We start from the raw sequence: 24,683 nt of genomic DNA, 5'->3' as shown, positions 1-24,683 counted from the left end.
GGAATTTTTTGGTTAATTTGACCCTTAATAGGCCATATACGTCCCCCTGATAGCTAGAAGGTCAAGATTGGAATAGAGTACTGATAGAAATTTTAAATGCCTGAATTGATTTAGCGACCCATGATAAGTATTTCCCCCTATCTTTGGGAAGTCGGAACGTTAACGGGATAATTAAAATAAAGGTCTTGGGAGGGTCACTGAGAAAACATAGCTTGGTTTGGAGGTTGAGTTGAACTCGAGGGCTGAAGTTTACGAGGTCAGGAATTAGTTGATTAGAATCGTATGTCACTTGTTTGCTTGGTCAAATTGCTTGCTTGGATCAAGTTTAGTACCGGGTTGGACTATTTGTGGGAGCGAGTTGCGCTTGAACCCAAGTTTAGTAACGGGCTGAATTATTTTTGTGAGCGAGTTGCGCTGCTGTAGTAGGCGATTTGGGAAATGCGTCAACCGAGGGTTTTCCATAGAGATTCAAACCCAACTACAATTGAAAAAAAATTGTAGTTAAGTGGAGACATAATCAGGCATGGATTCAATATTTTTTCGAAGAGGGAGGAAGGACTGGGAGGGGGTGGCAGATTGAAGATTTTCAAAAAAAAATCCCGAAAATTTTCAATTTTTTAAATTGATCAAAATGATTTTCTCAGCTCTTGTGAAAACTTTTGAAAAACATTTTGATAATTTTGTCTTTTTAGGCACTTTTTGGGAAGGCTATGACAGAAAAATTGCGTTTTCAGCGTGCATTCTTTGTAAAAATTAGTATGTATTATCGCCAAGGCTTCTTTTAAAAATTTTAGGGCTATTCCGCCGAAAATGGACGTTGTAGGATCGGTGATCCTAATACGATTTCGGCAAAATAAGAACTGAACGTAGAAAGTATTACAATGAGACTTGCACGCAGTATGGTAAGGCTAATAGTAAGCTGAGCGTAAGATTGAATAGTATTTAAGTTAAGTAGTACAGCAAACAATGGGTCGAGTTAAAAATAGTTCTAGTGTGGTAAAATTCGTCACTCCTATGCCAGATAATGAAATTTGACAAAGTCGGCGAACCCCCCCCCCCCCCAAATGGGAACTAAGAAAGCTAGAGTTATGAAACTCAGAATAGCGGTACCAGAGATGATTTGACCCGAGCAGAAAAAAAACGGGACCCCTCAGACCCTTGAGGGCAAGTGATAACGGTCCCCGGAAGTGTAAATGGCCCTATCAGAACTCGGATACTAGCAGCGGTATTGGGCTCAAATTTTAAAATGTTGTATGCCTAGTTAAGGGAAGCTTAAATTCGAAACCCCAGACCCCTAGGGCCCCACTTCCGGTTTTATGCCCTAAGTAAACAAACCCACCCTTAACATCCGGAAAACGTTTCCCGGCCTCCAATGAACTTGGTGAGATGATAGGTAGTGGTAAAACACACATTTAAAGTTTGAACAGTTTCCAACGGTTTGATTGGAAGCTATTAGCACTTGAAAAAACACCCCCTTAGACCGGAAATAGGCAATTTACGCAAAATAATGAGAGGTCGCATAATGATTTTCTTGCGGCAAAAGACATGAAATACCAACCCCGAAAAAAAGAGCTCCTTGTGATTGAAACTTCTCCGGCGGCTGCCTCCGGTGTTAATAGCTTTTTTCCAGTAAAAGTGAAAATGGACCTTAGAAATGGGATAACTTGTGAAGTATTAATGGGACATGAATGGAATTTGGTAGTTAGGACCTCCATGAGGTTTTAAACCCAAATGTCGAAGTTTTACCTCGGATGACCCCGGGTGACCTTAAGTTGACCTTTAAGGTTTTGATCCCAAAATTGCATAGAAAACCCCAAGGTTAATACAGGTAGGTGGCGTGTTCCTCAGTCCAAACCCTTTGGAAAAATGAACCAGTCACCTTGCTAATAATTGGGAGGAAACTTATCTATTGAAAATTGAAGCAGAAGCTGATAGCCATCTAGTTTTCACATTGCAACCTTGGAGTAGTAGAAGTAATTCGAAGTCGAATTGGTAAACATTGTGTTCAGTTCACTTTGGCAAATGATCTGTTAATAGCAATTCAATTAGACTAAAGAAAAGTTGTCCCAGAGGAAAATGATTGTAACGGGACCGCGGCATGAGAATTCAGTCTTCTAAAAAATATGAACGGACGGGGAATTTTTTGGTTAATTTGACCCTTAATAGGCCATATACGTCCCCCTGATAGCTAGAAGGTCAAGATTGGAATAGAGTGCTGATAGGAATTTTAAATGCCTGAATTGATTTAGCGACCCATGATAAGTATTTCCCCCTATCTTTGGGAAGTCGGAACGTTAACGGGATAATTAAAATAAAGGTCTTGGGAGGGTCACTGAGAAAACATAGCTTGGTTTGGAGGTTGAGTTGAACTCGAGGGCTGAAGTTTACGAGGTCAGGAATTAGTTGATTAGAATCGTATGTCACTTGTTTGCTTGGTCAAATTGCTTGCTTGGATCAAGTTTAGTACCGGGTTGGACTATTTGTGGGAGCGAGTTGCGCTTGAACCCAAGTTTAGTAACGGGCTGAATTATTTTTGTGAGCGAGTTGCGCTGCTGTAGTAGGCGATTTGGGAAATGCGTCAACCGAGGGTTTTCCATAGAGATAACGAAGCAATTGAACGAACGAAATGCGGGCTTCGTTATAGAAGTTATTAATTAGCTCATTTAGGGCATTGTGAATAGCTTTTATTTTCTTTGTGATTGCGAATTCACTTATTATACCCACGATTTGCTGAACTAGCTATAAACGCAAGAGTAGCGTCGAAAAAAGTTGCGTAATCCTTTGATCGGCCGATTTAGTGTGACCACCAACATAACTCTTAAAGGATTGTGAATAAAACCATTTCTTAGTGTCCCCCCGCTAAAAAGAGGAGAAAAACTCTGTAGCGTTAAGTAGAGTGAAAGCGTGTTTAAAGGAAACGACACCCCGGAAACGCGGAAGCTTTTTTAGGGCCTCGACTCTTTTAACACACGTGAATGTACTAAAAATATAGTCCAAAAAAATTGAAATTTGCAAATGATGATAAATATGTAGCGGATTCACGGTGGTGAGAAGGCCGAAGCGGACTTCAGTTTAGCTGTTCAACCTCCAGGCCACGTGTGAAGTTTAGGACTCGAAAATGAAACTACAAGTATTTGCGTGCAATAACCTAAGATTGGGAAATTAAGGCTGATTTAATTTGATTTAAAAATGTCAAGTTAACTTTTGTTTCAAAGAAAACAATAATTCAATGCAGTTGAGGACTAGAAAATGATTCTAGAATTTCTATCGTCCAAAGTATAAAAGTAGGAACTGCGACTAAATTTCTTCTCTGAAATTGTGTAAAATTACAGTGCAGTTGTTTTTAACCCACAGTTGAGGCAATGTCATTCAGCTCAGAAGCTTAGAAATCAGCCACAACCCCACCTGTATTGGGTTGGACTAAACACTGATTGAGGCACGTAGCATAGTGGTATGGTATCGCTTTCAAGTTAGAATGTCAGTGCGTGTATTAGATCCCTCTAATGGCATTGGTAGTGTGCAAGGACGAGCTCTCACTTGACCTCTAGCTTCAGCTCTACCACAGCTTGACCAATTTTTGCTGCAAGAGTGGCAACACGAGAAAGCTCTAGATGCAAAAGAAACGGCCTTGAGTCGCAAAAAAAAGACTTTCGCTTAACAACCTGAATGTCCTGAGTCCGGAAGGTGGGGAGATAATAGAAATGGACTTTTCTTGGAAATGGAGAGTCAGGTTGGATTCGCATTTAAAAATCTTCTGCAAATCGCAAAAACAAAGAGTTTTAGGATTGCCTCGAAAATTGTGAAATGTAGGAAAAAAACTAATTTATAATAATTATGATTTCTTTTCTGAATATTAACTTTGATTATGAGTGTGGTTGAATTTAAGGTTTTGCTTTTTATGCTAGTCGAAACTATTTTCAATTTTAAATTTTGTTTTAAAGCCAAACTTAATGCTAATTGACCACAAATTTGAAAACATTATAGATAAATACAGTACAAACAGTAGATAAATACAACCTTAGAACAAACGGCAAAAACAGGGTAAGTGGATGTAAATAAAATAAGGTTGAAAAGGCAGAAGAGTTATACAGGAATTGAGTGTAAGTCCGGGGTGCCCTTTCTCAAACAGTAATTTTGGATAAAGTACACCGTCTGTTCGTCACGCTATCTTATTCTCGGCCGGATAGATTCGTGCAACTTCTTAGTCTAAAACCGATCTTAATCTTACTCTTATATTTCCTAATCTCCATAGATCTAGTATATACTAGTATTGTTGCAAGGTTAGAGGAGAGGAAGAGCAACTGTTTGCTAACTTAAATTTAATCTGCTCTGGCTGAAACTATAAATAGTTTCAGCCTTAAAATTTATTGTAAGTTTTGATCATGGATCATGATTTGTTATTTCTAAGTATTTCACAGTGATCGTTACTGAGAAAATTGTTGGTTAGATCAAATATTTGTTTTGAACTGGTACCATCCATCCGGGGCTTAGAAACTTTTTAAGCTATAAGTTATTTCGAGTGAAGGATGGATGAATTGAAATCTAATTTCTTCTTTCAGTAGATTTTTTTTTTAAAATCGTAGAGAGAAGAGTAGCAGTTGCTCGGTCTTGTGAAAAAATTGTTTTCGTGAATAAAGTAGAGATTTGCTAACACTATGGCGAGTTGAAGGATCGTATCAAGGTTGAAGATATAGTAATGTGTCGATTTCGTTATTTAGAGCGAGACTGCGTGCATTCTCAACTATTTATCAAATGGCGAGATAGGGTTTGACTTATCTGAGTAAATCTTCAAGTGACTAGGATCCATATTTCTGATTTCAGTATCGAGTCGGCCATCGTTCTTGTTCAATGGATACCTTTGCTGCGATATTGGCTCTGTACTTAATAACTTGCGGAGGTTGTGACTGCGGCAAATAAAACCAATAGATTTGTCATTCCAGATTCGGAATTTTGTCGAGTTTTTATCTACCTTTTGCTGTTCGTTACTTTGCTCGTTTTTTTGAACCTTTCAGATTATGTATGCCTGCACCTTTTATTATTTTCAATTTCGGTGATGATCCTATGTAAGTGGTTTTCGCAAAAACGTTACTATTAGTTCGGTTATTTTTAAACAGCTCCTCGCACTAGAAGTACTGTTGGTAAAAATTGTATCGGGGTCGGGGTCCCAAGCTCTAGCTGGTAGAGGCTAGACGAGAGGTAATTTTGGATGTTTCTTTGAGAAGAGTCTTTATTTCTGTATAAACTTCTGTTTCATTTTATCACATGTTCTTTCTTTTATTTTCTTGGTTGTGCCGTTTGCTCAAAAATGGATTAATTTTAATTTGTGTTTTCTTTGAGTTTATTAGGGGTTCATGTGGCTCACTAATTTCTAGAAAATTACTCTACTACGTTTAAATTAGTATAAAAAAAACGAATTAACAACAAAAAATTTTCTCCCAGCCATCACCTTCAAAAATAGTTGGGCAACAAATATAGCGTAATGTTGCCTTTTTCCACCCAATTTTGGGAACTTCGATAAAACTCGTACGAGGTCCCTAATGGGTTTTATTTAAGCCCTGTTGATTGTGATTCAGATTCTATAAAAAAAAACGAAAAAAGTCTCACTGTGAAAGTAAAGTTGTCTGTTTTTCCTATTTTTTTTTGTTTTTGACTACTTTTTACTATTCTATTCGGTGATAAGGCCCAAAAAATATCAAGTTGTTCAATTTATTAGGTTTCTGTTTTCATTGAAAAACCTAATTTTTTGCTGATTTTTTTGCAACCAGATTCGAGCACAATGATCAAACTTTCAAATTAGCAAAAACATTAGTTTTTGGGCCAAACAGAAAAAACTTACACGACGTAGACTGACATTCCTATCTAACTCTACTGCATTTTGAACTTTATCTTATTTACAGCCAACTTAATTTTGCAAATTTAAAGATCAATCGCCGAGTACTTTAATTATTTGGGTGGGTAGCGATTAGCATGTGTGCCTATAAGCATGCGATAATTGATTTAGTTAGGTGTGCATTCAACCAAAAAAATTATTCAAATAATCTTGGAAACCACTTGTTTTGTTACGAAAATTAAAATTTGATTTTTGTCTATTCTTGTAAATGGACATGCTAATCGACTCGCAGTAAATAGGCTGGTCCCTTATATATTCACCTCTCTCCTCACTGGGTAATAAAGCAGTTTTTGCAAAAAGAATTCATTCTTACTAATTTCTGATTGCAGTCATCGGTTTTGGTCATGATTGATCGACCCAGATATGGATTTGAGACAGGTCTTGTAATTTGAACACAGTAAATTGAATCCATCAAAGCGTAGTTGTAGAGGTGGATTCTGTCGTTGAAGTTATTCAGTGCAATCGAGTGTCGAAGAAATTCAACTGTTCGACGCACTGGCTCGAAACTGTAGGTTGTTTTTCCGAGAGCAGCAACTGGTATTCTGGAAAAGTAGGAATCAAATTCGACATGAGAAAATCAATTTTATTCACCTGAACATCTAATAAAAGTTATGATGAGCATTCTGAATGGTCCAAAGTACATTTAGAAAATATAAATTGGAAAATAATGGCGTTTAACTTTTTTCCATTTTTTTTTGGTTCCTATATTTGAGTACTTTGGTTCCTATAAAGCACAGAGAATCAATAGTTTTATCATTGCTTTGTGAATAAGCCGAGTACTCGGGTCGAGGCCTGCGGCTTAAGATGCGACCGAATGCGGCCGCGCGAGGTAGATGGGGTGACCAAAAACTTATAGCCATGTCGAGTTTTTTGAGTCGCGTTTCGTTCCTGAAAGTCTCAAATCAAACGCAGTACTATCGCACGATAAAGCCACACGACGTTGTTCGGCGGCTTTAGCCGAGTCAACAAAGTGTTCGGTTTATATTTCGAGACCAGTTTTGAGTCTAAATGGTAGAACTCAAATGAATTAACACTTCCATACATGTTGTCCTTAACACCTAGTGTGATAGAAGATAAAACTTTATTGAGGGGTAATTTGGCATAGGGTAAATCAGCGTAGGTTAAATTGGTATATAAGATAAAATGCTATAGGCTAAAACGGCATAGGGTAGATTGGAATAAGGTAGATTGTCCTGCTACCGTTTTATATAGTCTGAAAAACAATGTGACCTAAAATCACAATGAAAAAAAATGAATCACCTGTGAATCACCTGTGGAAAAATCTCTCATCTAGCTTGAAAATTGTACATCAGTTTAACAAGTCAGACTGCTTTTTAGACAGATTTAAAAGATCTAAAAACGTTGCATAGTAATTGATTGCGGCAAAAGTCGGAGTTTTTTGATCTGTAACTACTATTTGAGCAATTATTTTCGGATATATTTTTGGGGTACGACCGACAAACCCTAAAAAACTAAACGCGACTTAAAAAATTAAAAAATTGATTTTTGAAGTCTCAAAACATCTCAATCGATCAAACAGAAATTAATTTGTGGAAACAAACTCAAAATGAATCATTATTATCAAAAAAATATTTCGATAACAAATTATTGAGAAAATAGCTTTTCGCATTAAATAGAGAGGAAACTGATGTCTTCATTGATTTCTTCAAACTCCAACCCGCAACACGCGAAAAATTTCAAACAAAAATGCTACATCAAGTTTCACTTTTATTTTTTTTTCACTAACTATACCCAAATAAGAAAAAGCAGCATTGGAGACTACAATTTTTACTCCTGCCTCTTTATTGACTTGATATAGAACTGTACTAAAAAAAGTTTTCAAAAAAACCTAACGAACTAGCCAAACTCTAATTTTACCGAGTTTTTTACATCAATTCATTGGTCTTTTTACTGATTCCGCGCAAAGACCAATATTGTAACATCTTGAACTGAAACTATTTTGGCTCATTTTGCATGGCTAGTATTAGCCAATCAAACTTCAGCATCATCACAAAATGTTTGCTCGCAAACTTAAGTCGAAGTATTAATAAAACGAATTGCCCTAAAACAAAGAATGTTTGTTAAGCCAGCTAAAATTATTTCAAAAACGCTCCAAAGTTTTGCCCAGATTTAAAAAAAAAACCGAAACAGATCTAGAGCAAAAATAACTCCTTTGTATCTGCTCAAAATTCGGTCTTGTTAGAAGTCGGCGTAAGAAAAAAGTGATTGCATACATATAAACCAAATCAACCAAGGCTATCAGTCTTTTGTTCTCAGCATTTGTAAATTGAATATTGCAACATGCAAAATTTAGAGAAAAATGGGCGGATTAAGTAAAAAGACCCAAGCTCCGCACTGATTAAAAATAATTTAGTAAGCATTCTTTTTATTTAGTTTCCCGCTTTTGTCTAATGAGGTAAAAATTTTACATTGTGAAGCGTTCAAAACTAACCAGGCGTTCCATTAACAAAATCTCAATTTATTTTGTACATTGATTACCTTAGTCAATTGCTTGTTTCGTTGACCTATTCAAAAGTAATTGAATTCAATTTAACCTGCTTTTAACCAGTGTTTGTTACAGTCTTTATAACCCAAGAAAATCGAAAGTAAAACAAAACTGCTCGTATCACAGCAAAAAATTTGACTGCATTTCAAGTCCTATGGAGTAGCTTTCTCTATAAAAAATTAATATTTTTCTCTGAAAAAAAATGAAAAATACCTTTTTTTCAGACTTTTAAAAATCATCACACCATTATTTTAAGTAGAAGTTATATATTTAGAATAAAGCAGAAAATTGAATAGTTTAAATAGCACACCTCAATTCAATTTGAAACGATTCTGTTTATTAATTTGTCATTTACTAAGATAAATACAAGAATTAATCTGTCGATTTCGGGTTATTTTGCCGCTTACGCTTTAATAGCACGGAACAGATCGTACGTTTATGATCCCGATTTGGCCAAATTGACAATCTTTAAACCTTCATAACGAAAAATAATCACGAGTGAAAAGTCGTTTAAAGTTTGAGCTTAGGACGGTGGCATGTCACGGAGCCCAATATCCAGATAGTCAAAAACATCTTCGTTCCAGGATAACCAAAAACTTTTTTTTTCGTTCCCGGATAGCCGAAAAATAAGTTCGTTCCCTAACGGCCGAATTTTTTTTCCAGGCTAGTTGAAAGTTTCTATGTTTCCTGATAGCCAGAGAAAACTTGATCCGCTCCAGTCCAAAAAAACAATCGCGAAAAAATAGATTGATGATGGAGAAAAGATTGCTTTTCAAAAATCTTTCAAAATTTTGTTTTTTTTTGTTGGATTGATACACTAAAAAACCAAAATTTTGACACGAAACTTTCCGCGACAAAAGCAATTTTTTGGAATAAAAATTGCCAATAAATTGAAGTCTTAAACATTTTTACTGCGCCTACTTCCCGTGTCCATCTCATGACACGTATTTACTTTTGCCCTTTTTTGATTATGTACCGGATAGCTGAAACATCCTTTGTTCCCGGAGAGTAAAAACAAATCAATTTTGGATAGCTGAACAAAAATCGGATAGATAAGAAAAAATCCCGGATAGCCCACAAAAATATTGCTTATCGAAGGAGACAATTTTTTTGCTGTCTGATTTCATGAAATTAAAACTATTACGCATAGAAAATGTTTTGAGTCAATTGGGTTTTTTGTTAGCTATGTTCCGAAAAAAAATAGGATAGTTACATTACGAGGCCAAACTATGCATTGAACAGGCGCACAATTTGGTGAGTGTGTATGTCTTTGAATCTAGATGACAAGTCTTTAAACATGCTAAATTTGGCAGTTAAATCAAAGAAAACGAGATGAGAAAAAAGAAAAAATTGAGCATCATTGTTGAGAAATCCAATCCAAATCCACCAAATGCACAGTTTGGCCTCGTAATGTTTAAATTATCTTTGAAAACCGTTTAAATCAACTAAATTCAAGGATATCAGGTAGCTCAAATTATTCTGGTCACAATTATGAGGACAAAGTTAAAGCCAAAAAGACAATTTTTTTTATTTTTCTCTAAATTATTTAGATCTTATTATTTGCTAAAATATTCACCACTGAGGGTTTATTGTTCAAAATGCGGAAAACAAAAATTTAACTCTAAAGTCAAGCCAGATATTTTTTCTAAAAACACACGCCCGTTTTTCTCGCGCTGGGTGAGAGAAATTATTTTCTTTTTAAATCCAAATCGTGTTAAATATGATACCACGATACCACTAGCAAAAATTTCGGCCGGCATAAAAATTTAAAGTTAAAAATTTTATCGACTAGCATAAAAAATTATCTGAACAGACTTATGATTTTTCTTATGTCTATTGATATTAATTATTGACTAAACTCCCGCAAAAGAGTTTTATGGGAAATAATTGATTTTATTGGATTATACTGGTTAAAAACCCACTATAATATAATCAATTTTCATGACCCATTCAACCATGAGAAGAGATTTTCAGGGGATTTGAATTGTTTCTTTTTGGTCTTAAGTCCCTTATAGTCTATTATAATTGATTATTTTCTTTTTTGCCTCAATAATAACTGATTAATTTTTCTTCAAAAATTATTTTTTTTTGAGGGGATATGTTTACTTTAACTTTTGCAGCGTTCTGCAAGACGAACGAACATATTCACATATTCATCCCCTAGAGTAAATCTCACCCTTGCCTTTTTCTAATAAACAAGAAGCTAAAAAGAGACTATAAAGTTTTGAATGCACTGCACTGTGTTTTGAAACTTCAGATAAGAGAAAAAATTTCACTCCGAGCACAAATATTCCGACACTTTCTTCGAAAGTCGAACAATAAGAATTCGACTAAGAAGTTGCTCAAAAAAATGGCCGATTTTATTCAAAACCAATCTATCAGGATGCTTCTTCAGATTTATTTCTTCAGGGGGGTTGAAGGTTGTCAGTGGCTTATTTGGTAAAATTAATCCGACTTTGAAATCAATGTAAATCAACTTTAGGCTAGCTAATTGATCCAAATATTGTGTCAATGGACGCATTATCTATCATAATATGTTACTTGATATTGCGAGAGGCCCAGCCGGGATGGGGGTTGAGAAAATAAAGTTCTCCTGGAAACTTTATCTATTGTTTCTGCCAGAAATTACATCAGATACATTGAAGAGCGGTAATGAATTTGTTTTTTTTTTGTGTACCTCTTGTATAAAAACGGAAAAAATGAAAAATATTTTATCTATTTTGTTCTATTTATCCTGTTTGTTAGTCAATTTCCTTGACAATTAAAAGTTCTCCTGGTGTCAAAAACATGTCAAATCACATACTTCCAACGAACTGAAAAAAACTATGTGCTTACGTGTAAGTTCCAAGTTGGGTTCCGATGTCGATAAACACTGCTTCTGGAAACATGGGAAGAACTTCACCAAAGAAGACCGTCTGGAAACGTTTCTCCCATATTCCTTCCTTATGCAAATTCCTGCTTGGAGCCTAAAAATGTGCAACAAAAGCTAAAACTATTCCCGTTTACAATTTTACTTAAGGACGATTTGTTTACTTTTAAGCAAATTAACCACCATGCGAGCTGTTCGTCTCTTAACAGAAACGCTTTTTTTGTTATTTTTAAATGGACTAGGTCAAGTTGTGTCAACCTGAAGCAATGAGTACGGAGCACTGTGGGCCTCGAACCTCCAACCACTTGAAAAGTGGAGACTTAGCCATTTCACCACCACTCTCTTCTTGTGAAGGCACGTCTTTTGATATCTACTTTGAAAAAAGATGAAATTTACAAAAAAAGAAACAAAATGTTTATATATGTTTGTGATTTTTATTCTGATAAACTTCCCCCTAACATTAAGTTATTTACCAAGTCATGAAGGATTATCTCGTAACGTAATATTAAGACCAAATAGAGGAATATAATATGCTAAGACAGGCTGGATAGCCTCTCATAGGTCATCTGCGAAACGCAGAAATCACAATTATAAGAGTCTTTTATACTCAAAAATCGATCTTTAAACAGCAGCTTGAACTGACGCCAGGGGCGGATTTAAGAGGGGCGGATGCTCCTTCCTCAGGAATTTGATCCCCTGCCGACCCAAAGGCTCCCCCATTTGTACTATTTTGAGATATCCAGTTTTGGCTGACGAATCCTAAAAAATTTCTAAAAGTGCCTTTGGCGCCAATACTGGAACCAGATCCAAACTATAATTTATTATTGGTTATAATTTAGATATTTCATCACTATAAAATATTAAATACTAACCAATCATACTCCATCAAACTAACAACCCACATATTTGTAAGTACTGAAATTACTTGTAATTTCAGCACCAGAGAAATTTGAATTTAACTTACAACTTCGTTGCTTTCTCCAAGAGACCGACTCGTAACAAAACCAGTATACTCTAGATCTTTTGAGACTAAGAGATATAAGAGTAAGATTAAGATCGGTATTAGATTAAGAAGCTGCACGAATCTATCCGGCCGAAAATAAGATAGCGTGACGAGCAGACGGTGTACCCTATCTGAAATTACTCTTTGAGTTAGACAATCCATCACAAGTCATCTGGTTTGAACAAAAGTCTCGAACAAGACTTTGAAAAACAAATTAGCTAAGAACTAACCAAATAGATTAGACTTAGACAAAAAAGATTTCCAAAAATGTTACATGACAACAATTTAATTGAAAGGTCTCTACGACTCAATAGATCAAAGCCAATATTCCAAACAATACGAGAACTATCCGGTATTGGGAAAAGACCTCGGACAAGAGACGATATACGACTACAAAGGAACTTACCATTAAGTTTCATGATCGTACGGCAAAAGCCAACACAATTTTTTATAATTAGACTTTTATTAGCAATGAATTTAGATTTTCATTTGCAAAAATAGCATCTTTGAAGAATAATCTTCAAAGACAATTACAGGCGCTAAATTTATGTTTGTACAATAACGACTGATAAAAACATCTCTGGTCGTTCTCTTCAAAAATCTGCAATAAATTTAAAAGATATCTGGAAAAACTAGTTATTGAAAATAAAATTATAAACATTAGTTAGTAAACACACAAATTTTTAGTTTATATAAATATTCTCTTCATCTCAGCTTCATCACCTAAAACATAACAGCGAATCAAAAACCAATAAAATAAAAATTTTCTATCAATTACATCTTAACTTAAACTATAAAGGCCTATCTTAATTCTTATTTTCATTTAAATTAAACCTTTTTAAACTTAACAGATCATCAAGGCTTTCCTTGGATCTTTCATTCACTTTTATCTAAGTTAAATTGAATTTCATTAATATTATATCCTGATCATCAAGGCTTAACCTTGGATCAAATAGAACAATTTTGTTCTCCACCTCACAATTAATAAAGTGTCTAATGACCTCAAACGTCGATTCACTATCCAACCCTTTCTCAAGACCCAGGACTAATAGAAGTTTTTCAATCACACTAACCATTCTAATTAGGATAAACAGTGAAGAACTTCGGTTATTCATCCTTCACTTGACCCCCCCCCCCCCCCCCTCTTACCTGACCCAGGATAATACTTAAACCTAGAAAGTTTAAAATAGTATCTAACGAACTACTTGTGTTCTAATTATACCTGAACCTTGTGGATCGATTTACTATTCTCCAACCCTTGAACACAATCACTACCCCTAAATATGATTAAGTAAGATAACCCCTTAACTTAGACTAGCCACGAGAAAATAACAATCATTCTCAGGAATCGATAGGACAGATAACACGAAAAAAAATTTCAAAGCGAAGAAACGCAGTCTCCGAATCAGAAACCAGTAATTTAGAAGAACTTTATCGACTCCATAAACAAAAATCATCAAGTTAATGATACATTACATTTTTCTGACTCAGAAACCACATCACAATCATCATTACAAGGAAAATGAAGAAAAAAAAAGACATACAAAAACCAACCAAAACGCCTATACAATTAGAATCAATCAATAAAACACATTGAAAACTACAAATTAACAGTCATAAAACACAAAAATGAGTAAAAAAAAAAGAAATCGGAGACGAAAACTCCATCCTTCCATTTTTAATCAAGTCACTCACTGATGATAGAGGACAAACACAATTTTGTCAAAATTTAATCGCATGTTTATTCGAAAAAGGAAATAGTCCATGTACAACAGAATTTCCAAAAGTAAAAATCAAAAGACAAATTATTGATCACTATATGTAAACTTAAAAAGAATATGTAACATAACACAACAACACGGAGTTTAGAACATAGAAATCAATTCACCAAGTAAATTTCATGGTAGATATCTACTAGACGACGTAGATATAGAATTTTCAAAAGTATTCACAGCATACATAAAAAAAATACCACATCAAAACTCACAAAGAGCGAATTCAATATTCACTAACGATGTATTTAAAATAATTTACAGTTATCTATCTATAGTGGAAAAAGCAGCATCTCATAGAACTTCACCAGTTCAAGCATCAAGACACAGCTGTAAGACATGAAATTGCAATATTCTCCGAATTTTTAAACACAATCCGTGAAAATTTAACCAGTAAAGAAGTTTCGCCAAATGTTAAACACGATTTACAAAAAATCTTTGCATAGTTTATCATTGATTATTTCACACACAACATTGATCTAATCTCACAAGCAAGGAAAAAATTTAGACTTCAAAATTCAACTAATGAAACTGTCTTAGCAGAACAATCAGATTATGTTTGGGACTAATCTTAATTCTTATTTTCATTTAAATTAAACTTTTTTAAACTTAACAGATCATCAAGGCTTTCCTTGGATCTTTCATTCACTTTTATCTAAATTAAATGGAATTTCATTAATTTTAAGTTTACATATATTCACTAACGATGAATATTTTAAGTTTTCAAATTTCACTAACGATGTATTCAAAATAATTTACAGTTATCTATCTATACTGGAAAAAGCAGCATGTCATGGAACTTCACCAGTTCAATCATCAAGACACACAGCTGTAAGACATGATATTGCAATATTCTCCGAATTCTTAAACACAATCCGTGAAAATTTAACCAGGAAAGAAGTTTCGCAAAATGTTAAACACGATTTACAAAAAATCTTTGCATAGTTTATCATTGATTATTTCACACACAATTTTGATCTTATCTCACAAGCAAGAAAAAAAATTTTAGACTTCAAATTCAACTAATGAAACTGTCTTAGCACAACAATCAGATTATGTTTGGGACCCCGAATGGTCTCATCCAGTATTCCTGAACACAACAACTGATATTTCAAGTCAAGCAATCAGCAAAATTTCTATTAACAAAGGTTATGTGAAAATATATCCACTCACAATTGACGCAACAACTTCAAACTATAATTCTTTTCTACCCGATGGAATAGGAAAAAATAGCTTAAACTCAACCATCATACAACAAGAAAACTTAAATGGAAATAGAAATCTTACACAACAAGATGTTCAGACACCATTACATTTTACAAATGAAGAAGTAGTTGAAACAGTAACAACAACAACACAACAAAGTATTTCACCAATACATCCAATACTTACAATTCCAAGACCCAAAAATCCAACATTACCACAGGTAACATTACAATCTACGGTTGAACCCTCCGTTGTTCCAAAAATTTCACAAATGAATTACCAAACGTTTAGATTAATGACGAAACCAACGCAAAAACAAAGAACATTCAATAGAAATAATTTTGCAGAACTTAATTATAACTATGTAAATAGACCACAAACAACTAAACCCTCTCGTGCAAACTCGCAAAATCATCTATTTTCACAAAGACAAAATTTCCAACAACCAACACCAACATCAAACTCAGTAAATTTTAATGGTTACCTACGAGTTTCACAAGACCAAAGGGAAAATTATCCATTTTTTCGGCAAAATAAAAATAATAGACGGCAAAACAAGAATTGACATTAAACACCTTATTACACATCTAATTATCTTTCATCAGATGATGTAGATTATTATAACCAAAATCATCAACAATTTTTCAAAACCAAAGACTCTACTCTTGTCACGTAAATCAACCAGATACTTTTGAACCATATACACAAGAACAACATATGCGACATACTAGACCAAATCCAGCATCTCAAAATAAAAAATTTTACTCACAAAACCCAGTTAATACAGACTATTATCAACCAACGCAAATGCAAAATGAAATCCCGCTATCCTATTACTTACAACAACTTGAAATCACAAAGAGTCAACTTAAAAACTCTTCACAAATGCCAAATGCCGCAGAATCACTTCAATTGACTATGAATCTATACCTAACTGGTGGATCGTCAATAACATCAAACAAGTTATTAATGAAATTTACAGTTACAGACCCTGAATACTCTGTAGCAGATTATTTAAATGCAGTCACAGCAAATCTAATCTTAAATATAGGACCTGAACCAATAATACACCACTTCATCAAAATAGGATACATAGACACACAGCGTTAAACAAACCACACTTGATGGCGCAGCTCAAAAATGGTTTTCAAATTTACCTATCGAAGAAAAATCAGATTGGAAAAGATTCACACAAGAATTTTCAAAAATGTTTGATCCAGAAAGGAACAAACAGCATCAAAGACTTTTATGCAATGAAATTTGTAGACTACCAAACGAAACGATCAATCAACTAGTAGTAAGGATCGAAACACTAGTCCAAAAAGCATATTCACTCAACACTGATGATTATAAAAACACAAAAATGACACTATTTTAATGATGACTCTAACACTTCAATTACAAAAAATATCAATCAAAAAGAGAGCATCTCATCCTACCTCAATTCGAGAACCAGATTTAGATTTTAGAAAACTGGTAAATAACTTGAACAAGCAGAAATCACTATGAAACTAGAAGAAACAGAAAATCTCAAACTACAATATTTTAATAATATTCAAACCACTATAACACATAAATAATATACACAACTCAGATATAGATCTATCCGAAAAATCACTAAAATGTTGAACATATACGAGAAAAACCCAAATTTTAAAAGTAAAACATCACTCAAAAATTGGTGTAACTATTGCCGAAGATACGGAAATAGCATTGCTGAATGCAGACAAAACAACAAGACAACCAGAATAAACCTCAAAAGTACAAGGAGCCAAGCAAATCATTTTATCAATACATAAAAAAAGATCAAAATTTAATAAATAAAAATATTCACAGTAAACAGAGTTCTGGAAAACCACTTCTAAACAGTTCAAATTATTCAAGACATCAATCACCATCTAACTATAGAGGTAGATCACCAGACCAAAGAAATTCACGTAATTTCTCACAAAACTGAAATAGTCAATCATATAGTCGAAATACTCAATATCGAAATAATTATTCATGATCAAACTCAAACAGACCAGACTATTCATTTGATATTAGTTCCTATTCACACTCTAGGAATAGACACTATTCAAATAATAGATCAATAAATAGAAATTATTCCAACAATAGAAACAGAAGCTACTCAAATAATCGAAATCAACGATATCAAAACAATCGATCACGAGATTACTCAAACAACAGATCAAATCACGAAAGATCTAATTACAACAATTATCAAAAGAGATCACGAGATAACTCACAAAAAAGGAATTCAAACTATAACAATAAACAAAGAAACTACTCGCAATCATCACATAGAAATAATACACGTTATCCCGATTCCCAAAACAAATACATCAAAACATCAAAGACAAATAAATCAAGAAGAAAGCAATTCAGACCCCCCTGGTATTGATAATACGGAAAGTACTGAATTACAATTAAATCACATTAATTGCGAATCTACAGACAGTGAAAGCGATACAGAAAACACAATTTTAGCCAACATGATAAAAGTTGAAAATCACTATGAAACTGACACGTACGAACAACCATTTCATTCACATGTCTATGAAAACCATATGGAATTTCTTTTAAATTTTTACTCTAGAACTAGAAGTAATAACATACCAATAGAGCAAGAAGCAAATGATGCAACGATATTACACAAATTTGAAAAAGAACAAGTACCATGTTCTATCACAAGTCATACATACCAAAATATACCAAAAGAACCACCAAAAGAAAAAGCTTAGACAAAACCATTTCTCTTAGAAAACCCAAAAAATAAAGAATTTCAACCACCAGACCTTGAAATTGATTTTTTAATAGACTCTGGAGCAGAATCAAATATTAATAACATTCCAACTTGGAATGAAATCAAAATTTTACATCCAAAACTAACACCTGTGAAAACAGCCAGTAGACAAGCAACACCACAAGGCTGAACCTTAACAAACTACGGAAAAATCCAACTTTTCCTTGTTCCTACTAAAACAATAGAACAAAACAAACTCCTAAATAAACCAATTAAACAAACCTTCCACATCACAGATATAAAACACAATACTATTGGAGTTCCATTCATCACTAAATACATACCAACTATCAAATTATTAGACAGCAAAATTAATATGAAAGATAAATTTAAAAGAATGCATAACACCGCTTTAACATTCTTCCAAAGAATGAACAAACAACCACCAATCTTCTCATTTATAATAAAGAAAGAAAACATCTTAAACAACTCTCAGGATACATTTATGAAGTTCCGATCAAACAAGTTCATCAATTTGACAAAAATCAAAACAGAAAATACCTCTATTTGTCTGACCTTGAATTTAGACCAATTCACATATTTTTTAGAGTAACAATTTCATCCATAAAATACATGAAAAACTCAAACTCCGATATAATTTCTCTCCATTTATATAATAATTCATCATATAGAATAACCCTACCTCCAATACTCTTAGCATATTGCGAAACCAATGCAAAGACTTCTCCCGCAAAAGAACTAGCATATAGAGTAAATAATATATTACAACTATTAGATATATGTCAATCCACAATTCTTGACGAACAATTATCAACAAATAATATAATAAGCAACGAAAAAAAAACACAGACTATTTGACAAAAACACCTTTTTTTAAACTTACATTCAAAATTTCACACTATACAGAAGATTAACAAAAATTTTTGACAATGTTCAATTTTCAACACTCTCAAAGAACACAGAAAGAACTTGACAAATTAGCCGACTTACTATTAAGATATCCAACAGTGTACGCCACATCTAAGTTCGACGTTGGAAAAATCAATTCACCCCTAGATCTAAAGTTACTTGACATTCTAGAACAATATGAAATCATATCTCCAGTAAAAAAGAAGAACAGTCAAAAGTAAACACTTTTATGAACCCTGTTATTATTCTTGTCAAAGGAAAATCACTTCTAGACGCTAGATATCTCAATTCACTCATTCATGAATCTAAATGTAATTGGCCAATAGAACCAATTCAAGTAATTTTAACAAAAATAAACGGTAAATACTTCATAACCGCAGACATGAATAGTGCATATAATCAAATGCCCCTAGATGAACAATCACGACGATTAACACAATTTATTATCGGAAATCAACAATACGAATTCAATCGATTATTCTATGGCATATTCATAGGACCAGCAACTTTTTCATCATTTATGATTAATATTTTTAGACCACTTACACTCAAGAAAAAAATGCGATTACATACTTAGACGATGTCTTTATGTTATCACAAACCAAAGATGAAATGTTGGCAGTTCTAGAAAAATATCATCAAATACAACAAAACGAAAACATGAAAGCAGCCCCAGACAAATCACAGTTTTTCTTAACACGCGTAAAATTTTCTTGGACACATTATAGAGAAAAACACCCCCATTGAAATCACGTATAGATGCAATACAAAAACTCCAGCCACCTACAAACAAAAAGGAAATCCAAGAAATCCTTGGACTGTTAAATTTCTTAGATAAATACGTCTATAAAATGCAGTTATACTTAAGACCATTCTATAACATTCTTAGACAAAAAACTAATTTTGAATGGACAACAGAACATCAAACACGATTTGAAGAAATCAAAAAACTTCTCACCGAACAAACTTCAAACAAAATCCCAGATCCCAATCAACCATTTTATGCAATGTGCGATGCTTCAAATTTTGGCGTCGGTGTAGCATTACTACAATCCCACAATGGAACAAGTAAAAGGAATCTCATATCAGCAAATTCTCGCCTATTTACCCAAGCTGAATTAGCAATGTGCGATGCAATGTGCGATGTAATTTTATGCAATGTGCGATGCTTCAAATTTTGGCGTCGGTGCAGCATTACTACAATCCCACAATGGAACAAATAAAATGAATCTCATATCAGCAAATTCTCTCCTATTTACACAAATTGAATTAAGACTCTCTACTTTTATGAGAGAATGCACAGCTATCATAGATACTCTTACAGAATATCAAAACATCCAACACTTTTGTTTACGGATCACAAACCTATTACATTTCTTTTTACACAAAAATCAAATCCAAACCATAGAGTTTACAGATTTCAATTAATTCTACTGAAATTTCCAAACCTACACATAGTATGGACAGCAGGAAAAAACCTTGCACTACCCGATACTCTTAGTAGAATTACACCAACTGAACTACTTACAAGAAAAACAAGAGTTGAAATACCACAAAATATAAAATTTCATCTTGCTAAAGATGAAACTTCACCACGATTGGAAAGTAAATATGCAGAAAAAAAACTGACATAGATCAATCACAAATAATCATTCTACAACAATTCCCATTATATTTAGATTGTCAAAACAACCACTACGAAGTTGATTTACTAGGCACATCTACATTTAGGCCGATTCCATTTTCACATTGGATCAAAAATAATACTCAACAAAAACGAATTAAACAACAACCACACAAAAAGGACCCATTCCCTTTAATAGAAAAGGAAATTCTAACTGATACAATACATTTATCAGGACCGCTACCAAATGACTCAAAATACCCGATAAACCAATTTTTTAGCCTACATGACCCACTTGACACAATACCCCTATAAAAATAGAAGTAGAAAACATTTTTCTACCAGCAACAGAAAAAATTACACTAGAATTATTACAGAAATATCAAAACCTTGACTCAGTCATCAGACAACTAAAATCAGGGCACAAATATAAAACTAAACCAACCAAAGCTGATACCACAATTTTAGAAAACAAAACAATCCTTAGATACTTCAGAAATTTCAATAATTCCACTATAAATGAAAACACAGATATTTTAGAATATCAAACACCTGATTTTAAAGTACCTTGGCTACCTTTAATGATGATGTTAATCGCATTCAAAAATTCACATACCCTACACACTAAAGGACATTCAGGATCAGAAAAGAAATACTCCAAATTTAACCAGCATTTTTAATTCCCAAATGCACCAATTTGGATTAAAGTATTATGCAACGATTGTATACTATGTCAAACAAATAAACCCTACCCAAATCAAAAACAAATTGCAGAAAAAAAAGACTTTAAAGGACAAAATCTATATTTCAATCATAGAATCTCATTTGACACAAAATGACCAATTTCACCATCCTCAGAAAGAAACTCATTAATAATGGTCATTGCTGATGCATTTACACACTATGTAGCACTCAACCCAGTACCCCATTGTAATGCTTACTATGCATAAACAACACTCTACGAACACTGGATAGCTAAAATCGTAGTCAAAGACAATGGCACTGAATTTATTAACAACGAAATTATCACATTATCTGGGTTGATGTTAACTTGGTTCCAGGTGAGATTTTGCAGCCAATCAGAATCGAGCATTTTAAATGCAGAGCTTAGCAAATTTAATCTGAATTAAATGATGAAGTGGAAGATATTAACTTGATTTTTTAATTTTCCTTCGGAATATTAGAAAAAAAAGAAATATAGAATTAAATGTTAACCTATTTTGCTGGAAAAAAACCTCCTGCAGCTCTATAAAAGTGGAAAAAATGATTAAAAAAGATTTTTGTTGTCAAAGAAGCTTTCTATATAATCCATTCCCATTTTTTTCTCAGACAACGATATCAATCAGAAAAAGTCCATGGTTATCTTAAAACAAAAAAAATTACCCTCATAAAAATTATTTTTAACATTTATTTTGGTTTCTCACCGTACTGCAATTTGATTTCGGTTAATGCAGAAAGATTACAAATTGTTGCAAAACGTTTTGATGATACAGCATATTTGAATTCTAAGACCACTCAAAATTTGAAAAAAAAGCAATGTTAAACACAGAGGCGAAGCTTTGCTTCGCAAACAGTAGCGAGAACACGACAGAAAGCAGCTCTATAAAGTGCTACAAGAAAAGTTAGGCATAAGCCTCGAATTGGTAAGATTTAAAAAGCTAGTGATAAAATGTTTCTTTGTTACAGCTAGTTCTACTTGTATACAGATAAAACGTGTTTAAAAAGTGAATTAATCTCAAAGTTAAAACATTAAAAAGTGAGAGAGCATTCTCTCCGCCGGAGAGAATGAGCATATCAAGGTCAAAGCAAAACTAACCAGTTAAAGTAATTTACGGATTAATTAAAGACTAAGAATAGAATTCACAACATTCTTCTTAGTGGGAAAAAACATTAAACTGCTTTAAAAATAACAATAAATTAATAGCATGATAACTGACCCTTTTCTCCCCCTAAAGGAGTGTACCGACAAATGAAAAATTTAATAACGCCCAATACAACAGTAGAAATTTCAATACTACAAAGGAGTGACTGATTGGTAAGAACAGTATAATTTACGGCTCCGGTGGATTATGGTCAAGACTAGACTAACTAAAAATAGGGAACGTTAATTCCTAACTGCACTGTAAGGAAGCACTTGGAGACTAAGTGAAAAGCTATCACAAGAGTTTGAGTTTTAGTTTATCTGTCACCTTCCATGAATTTCTCTAATTCCGCATTAAAGATTTCGCTGTCCAAATCTATAAAATTGTCGAAACTGTTCACCGCGTCTCTTAGGGATTCGTCAGTCGAAATCAGAGAAATTGGATCTGAAGATGATGAGATCGCCGAGCCAGGTGTACTTTCCTCCGATAAAATGTCGAAGATATGGGTCTGTCTGTCCGAAGGATTTTTTGTACTGTTTGGTGGAGAGGAGCCAGAACGGTCATTTTTGTCAAATGGTATAGGGTTTTTCGAGGAGCCAGGTTGAATGTCGTTCTCGTCTATAATATCTATGTACAACCTGTTACCATTGAGTTGGGGAGGTCCAACATTTCGACTCGAGCATCGTAAGATAAATCTTTACCGGTAGTAGTGGTCTCCTTTGGATGGATATCCTTAGCGGTAGCATTGTCGTCTGAGGAATCTGCGATTTCGAAAAATCGGAAAGTCTACTGAATTGTCTCGCTCCATTTTCTTTCTTTTATCCGTCGGAACGTTTAAGCTTATGTCGTCACTGTAAGGGGGGTTTAGCTGATTGAGGCATAGTTGTATTATGTCCTGCTGGTACTATGCTGAGTGGGCATTCCAAAGGATCCACCGTTTGAGGCTGTTCATCTAAAGTCTCAGGTTTTATGTTAGTTTTTGGTGTTTGAGGGTCTAAAGATGAGGTAGACGGTTCATGAAAAATGTGGTTATCCAAAATGAGGCGTTCTCTAATCAGGTCCCTGCAGGGAAAACCGCCCGCGATACACTCCCAATCGCTAATGTCGGATGTATCAGACGGAATGAACATGGATTCATCACCTGCTAAATAACCGGTGTTAGAAGTCGGGGCTTTATTTAGGGTTTGTCTGAACTTGTAGGATTTCGCTTTTTTTGGTCTCTCTAGTCCTCGTGTTGTAAGGAGTAGCCAGTTCTATCTGTCGTCTTGTTTTAGGACCTATTTTCCGCGTCTGCTGAGGCTTTGGCTTAGAAGTCCTTCTTGAACCTACTTGAAAATCAGGTTTAGTAAGTGAAGGAAAAGAAATATTTCCTCTAAAAGAACGGATTGTAGATGATTTAGACTTTGGGATAGCGATGTCCGATTTTCTAATGATTTTTCCGTCAGTTAGTTCTACCGTAGATTTTGATACACTTGTAATTTTCTGGCCAAATTGATTATAGAAGGGGTGCCCGTTTATGCTTCCTTTGGTCTTTCGTAGAATTTTACCTTTAAAAGGACTATGTAGAGGTAATTGGGAAGAAGAAGGTTCCGAGGCTGAAGGGTAATCCGAATCGTATCCCTTCTCCACTGGCGACTGGTTGTTCTTTGGAACTAAACTATCCTTGTAGCCGTCTTAAATCCAGTCAACGGCATTCCAGTCGAAAGCTCTTTCTTCGCTTAGGATTGACTTCCTTTTGTCTAAAAAACCCCCGGATATTTTACTAGATGCCAATTGTTTCCAGGTCGTATTCGGTTTTCTTTTAAAATGTATTTCGAAAGGTGAACATTTTATTTTTGACTGAAAAGAGAGCGTAAATTCCAGATAATTTTTGAGATACCGAGTTGTAAAGTAGATTTTGTTGATCTAGTGACATTGCTAATAATTTATTTTTACAGTATGTACAAGTTTTTCTACAAGGCCGTTAGAACGATGATCCCCAGCTGTACAAATATTAATTTGATATTAAAAGAATTACAAAACAATTTCAAATCCTGACTAGCAATGCAAGACTCGTGGTCGACACGAATAGAATTAGGAATCCCATGGAGGTCAAAATAATCTTGAAGGAATTCGATTATAGTGCTTGATGACATTGAAGATGTAATTTTAGCAGAAGGAAATTTTGAGTATCTGTCTATACATAATAGGATGTATTTATTCATTCCCCAGGAGTTGTCTAATAGGCCTGCAAAATTAAGATCAAGTTCCGCACTAAGTTCGGATAATGGTGAAA

At 34.1% G+C, this 24,683-nt stretch overlaps 2 protein-coding genes across 7 annotated transcripts in view; one reads left to right on the top strand and one right to left on the bottom strand.

The window, feature by feature from the left end:
• The window catches only part of LOC134846936 (zinc finger FYVE domain-containing protein 1-like), a 436,861-nt gene that overhangs the window by 110,035 nt on the left and 302,143 nt on the right, over positions 1-24,683 (top strand). The window lies entirely within an intron of this gene.
• Positions 1-24,683, bottom strand: part of LOC134846996 (uncharacterized) — a 42,050-nt gene that overhangs the window by 8,778 nt on the left and 8,589 nt on the right. For all 6 annotated transcript variants that reach the window (XM_063864492.1, XM_063864499.1, XM_063864505.1 and 3 more), the window contains 2 exons: positions 11,232-11,362; positions 6,204-6,432 (listed from right to left, as the gene is read on the bottom strand). In XM_063864492.1, the coding sequence (XP_063720562.1) occupies positions 6,204-6,432; positions 11,232-11,362 (360 nt within the window). The remainder of the gene's footprint in view (positions 1-6,203; positions 6,433-11,231; positions 11,363-24,683) is intronic.

The sequence above is a fragment of the Symsagittifera roscoffensis genome, chromosome 1 (genome assembly GCF_963678635.1).
Source record: "Symsagittifera roscoffensis chromosome 1, txSymRosc1.1, whole genome shotgun sequence".
Taxonomy (NCBI): Eukaryota; Metazoa; Xenacoelomorpha; order Acoela; family Convolutidae; genus Symsagittifera; species Symsagittifera roscoffensis.
The sequence above is the reverse complement of the archived record's forward strand: the minus strand, read 5'-3'. Positions and strand labels throughout refer to the sequence as shown.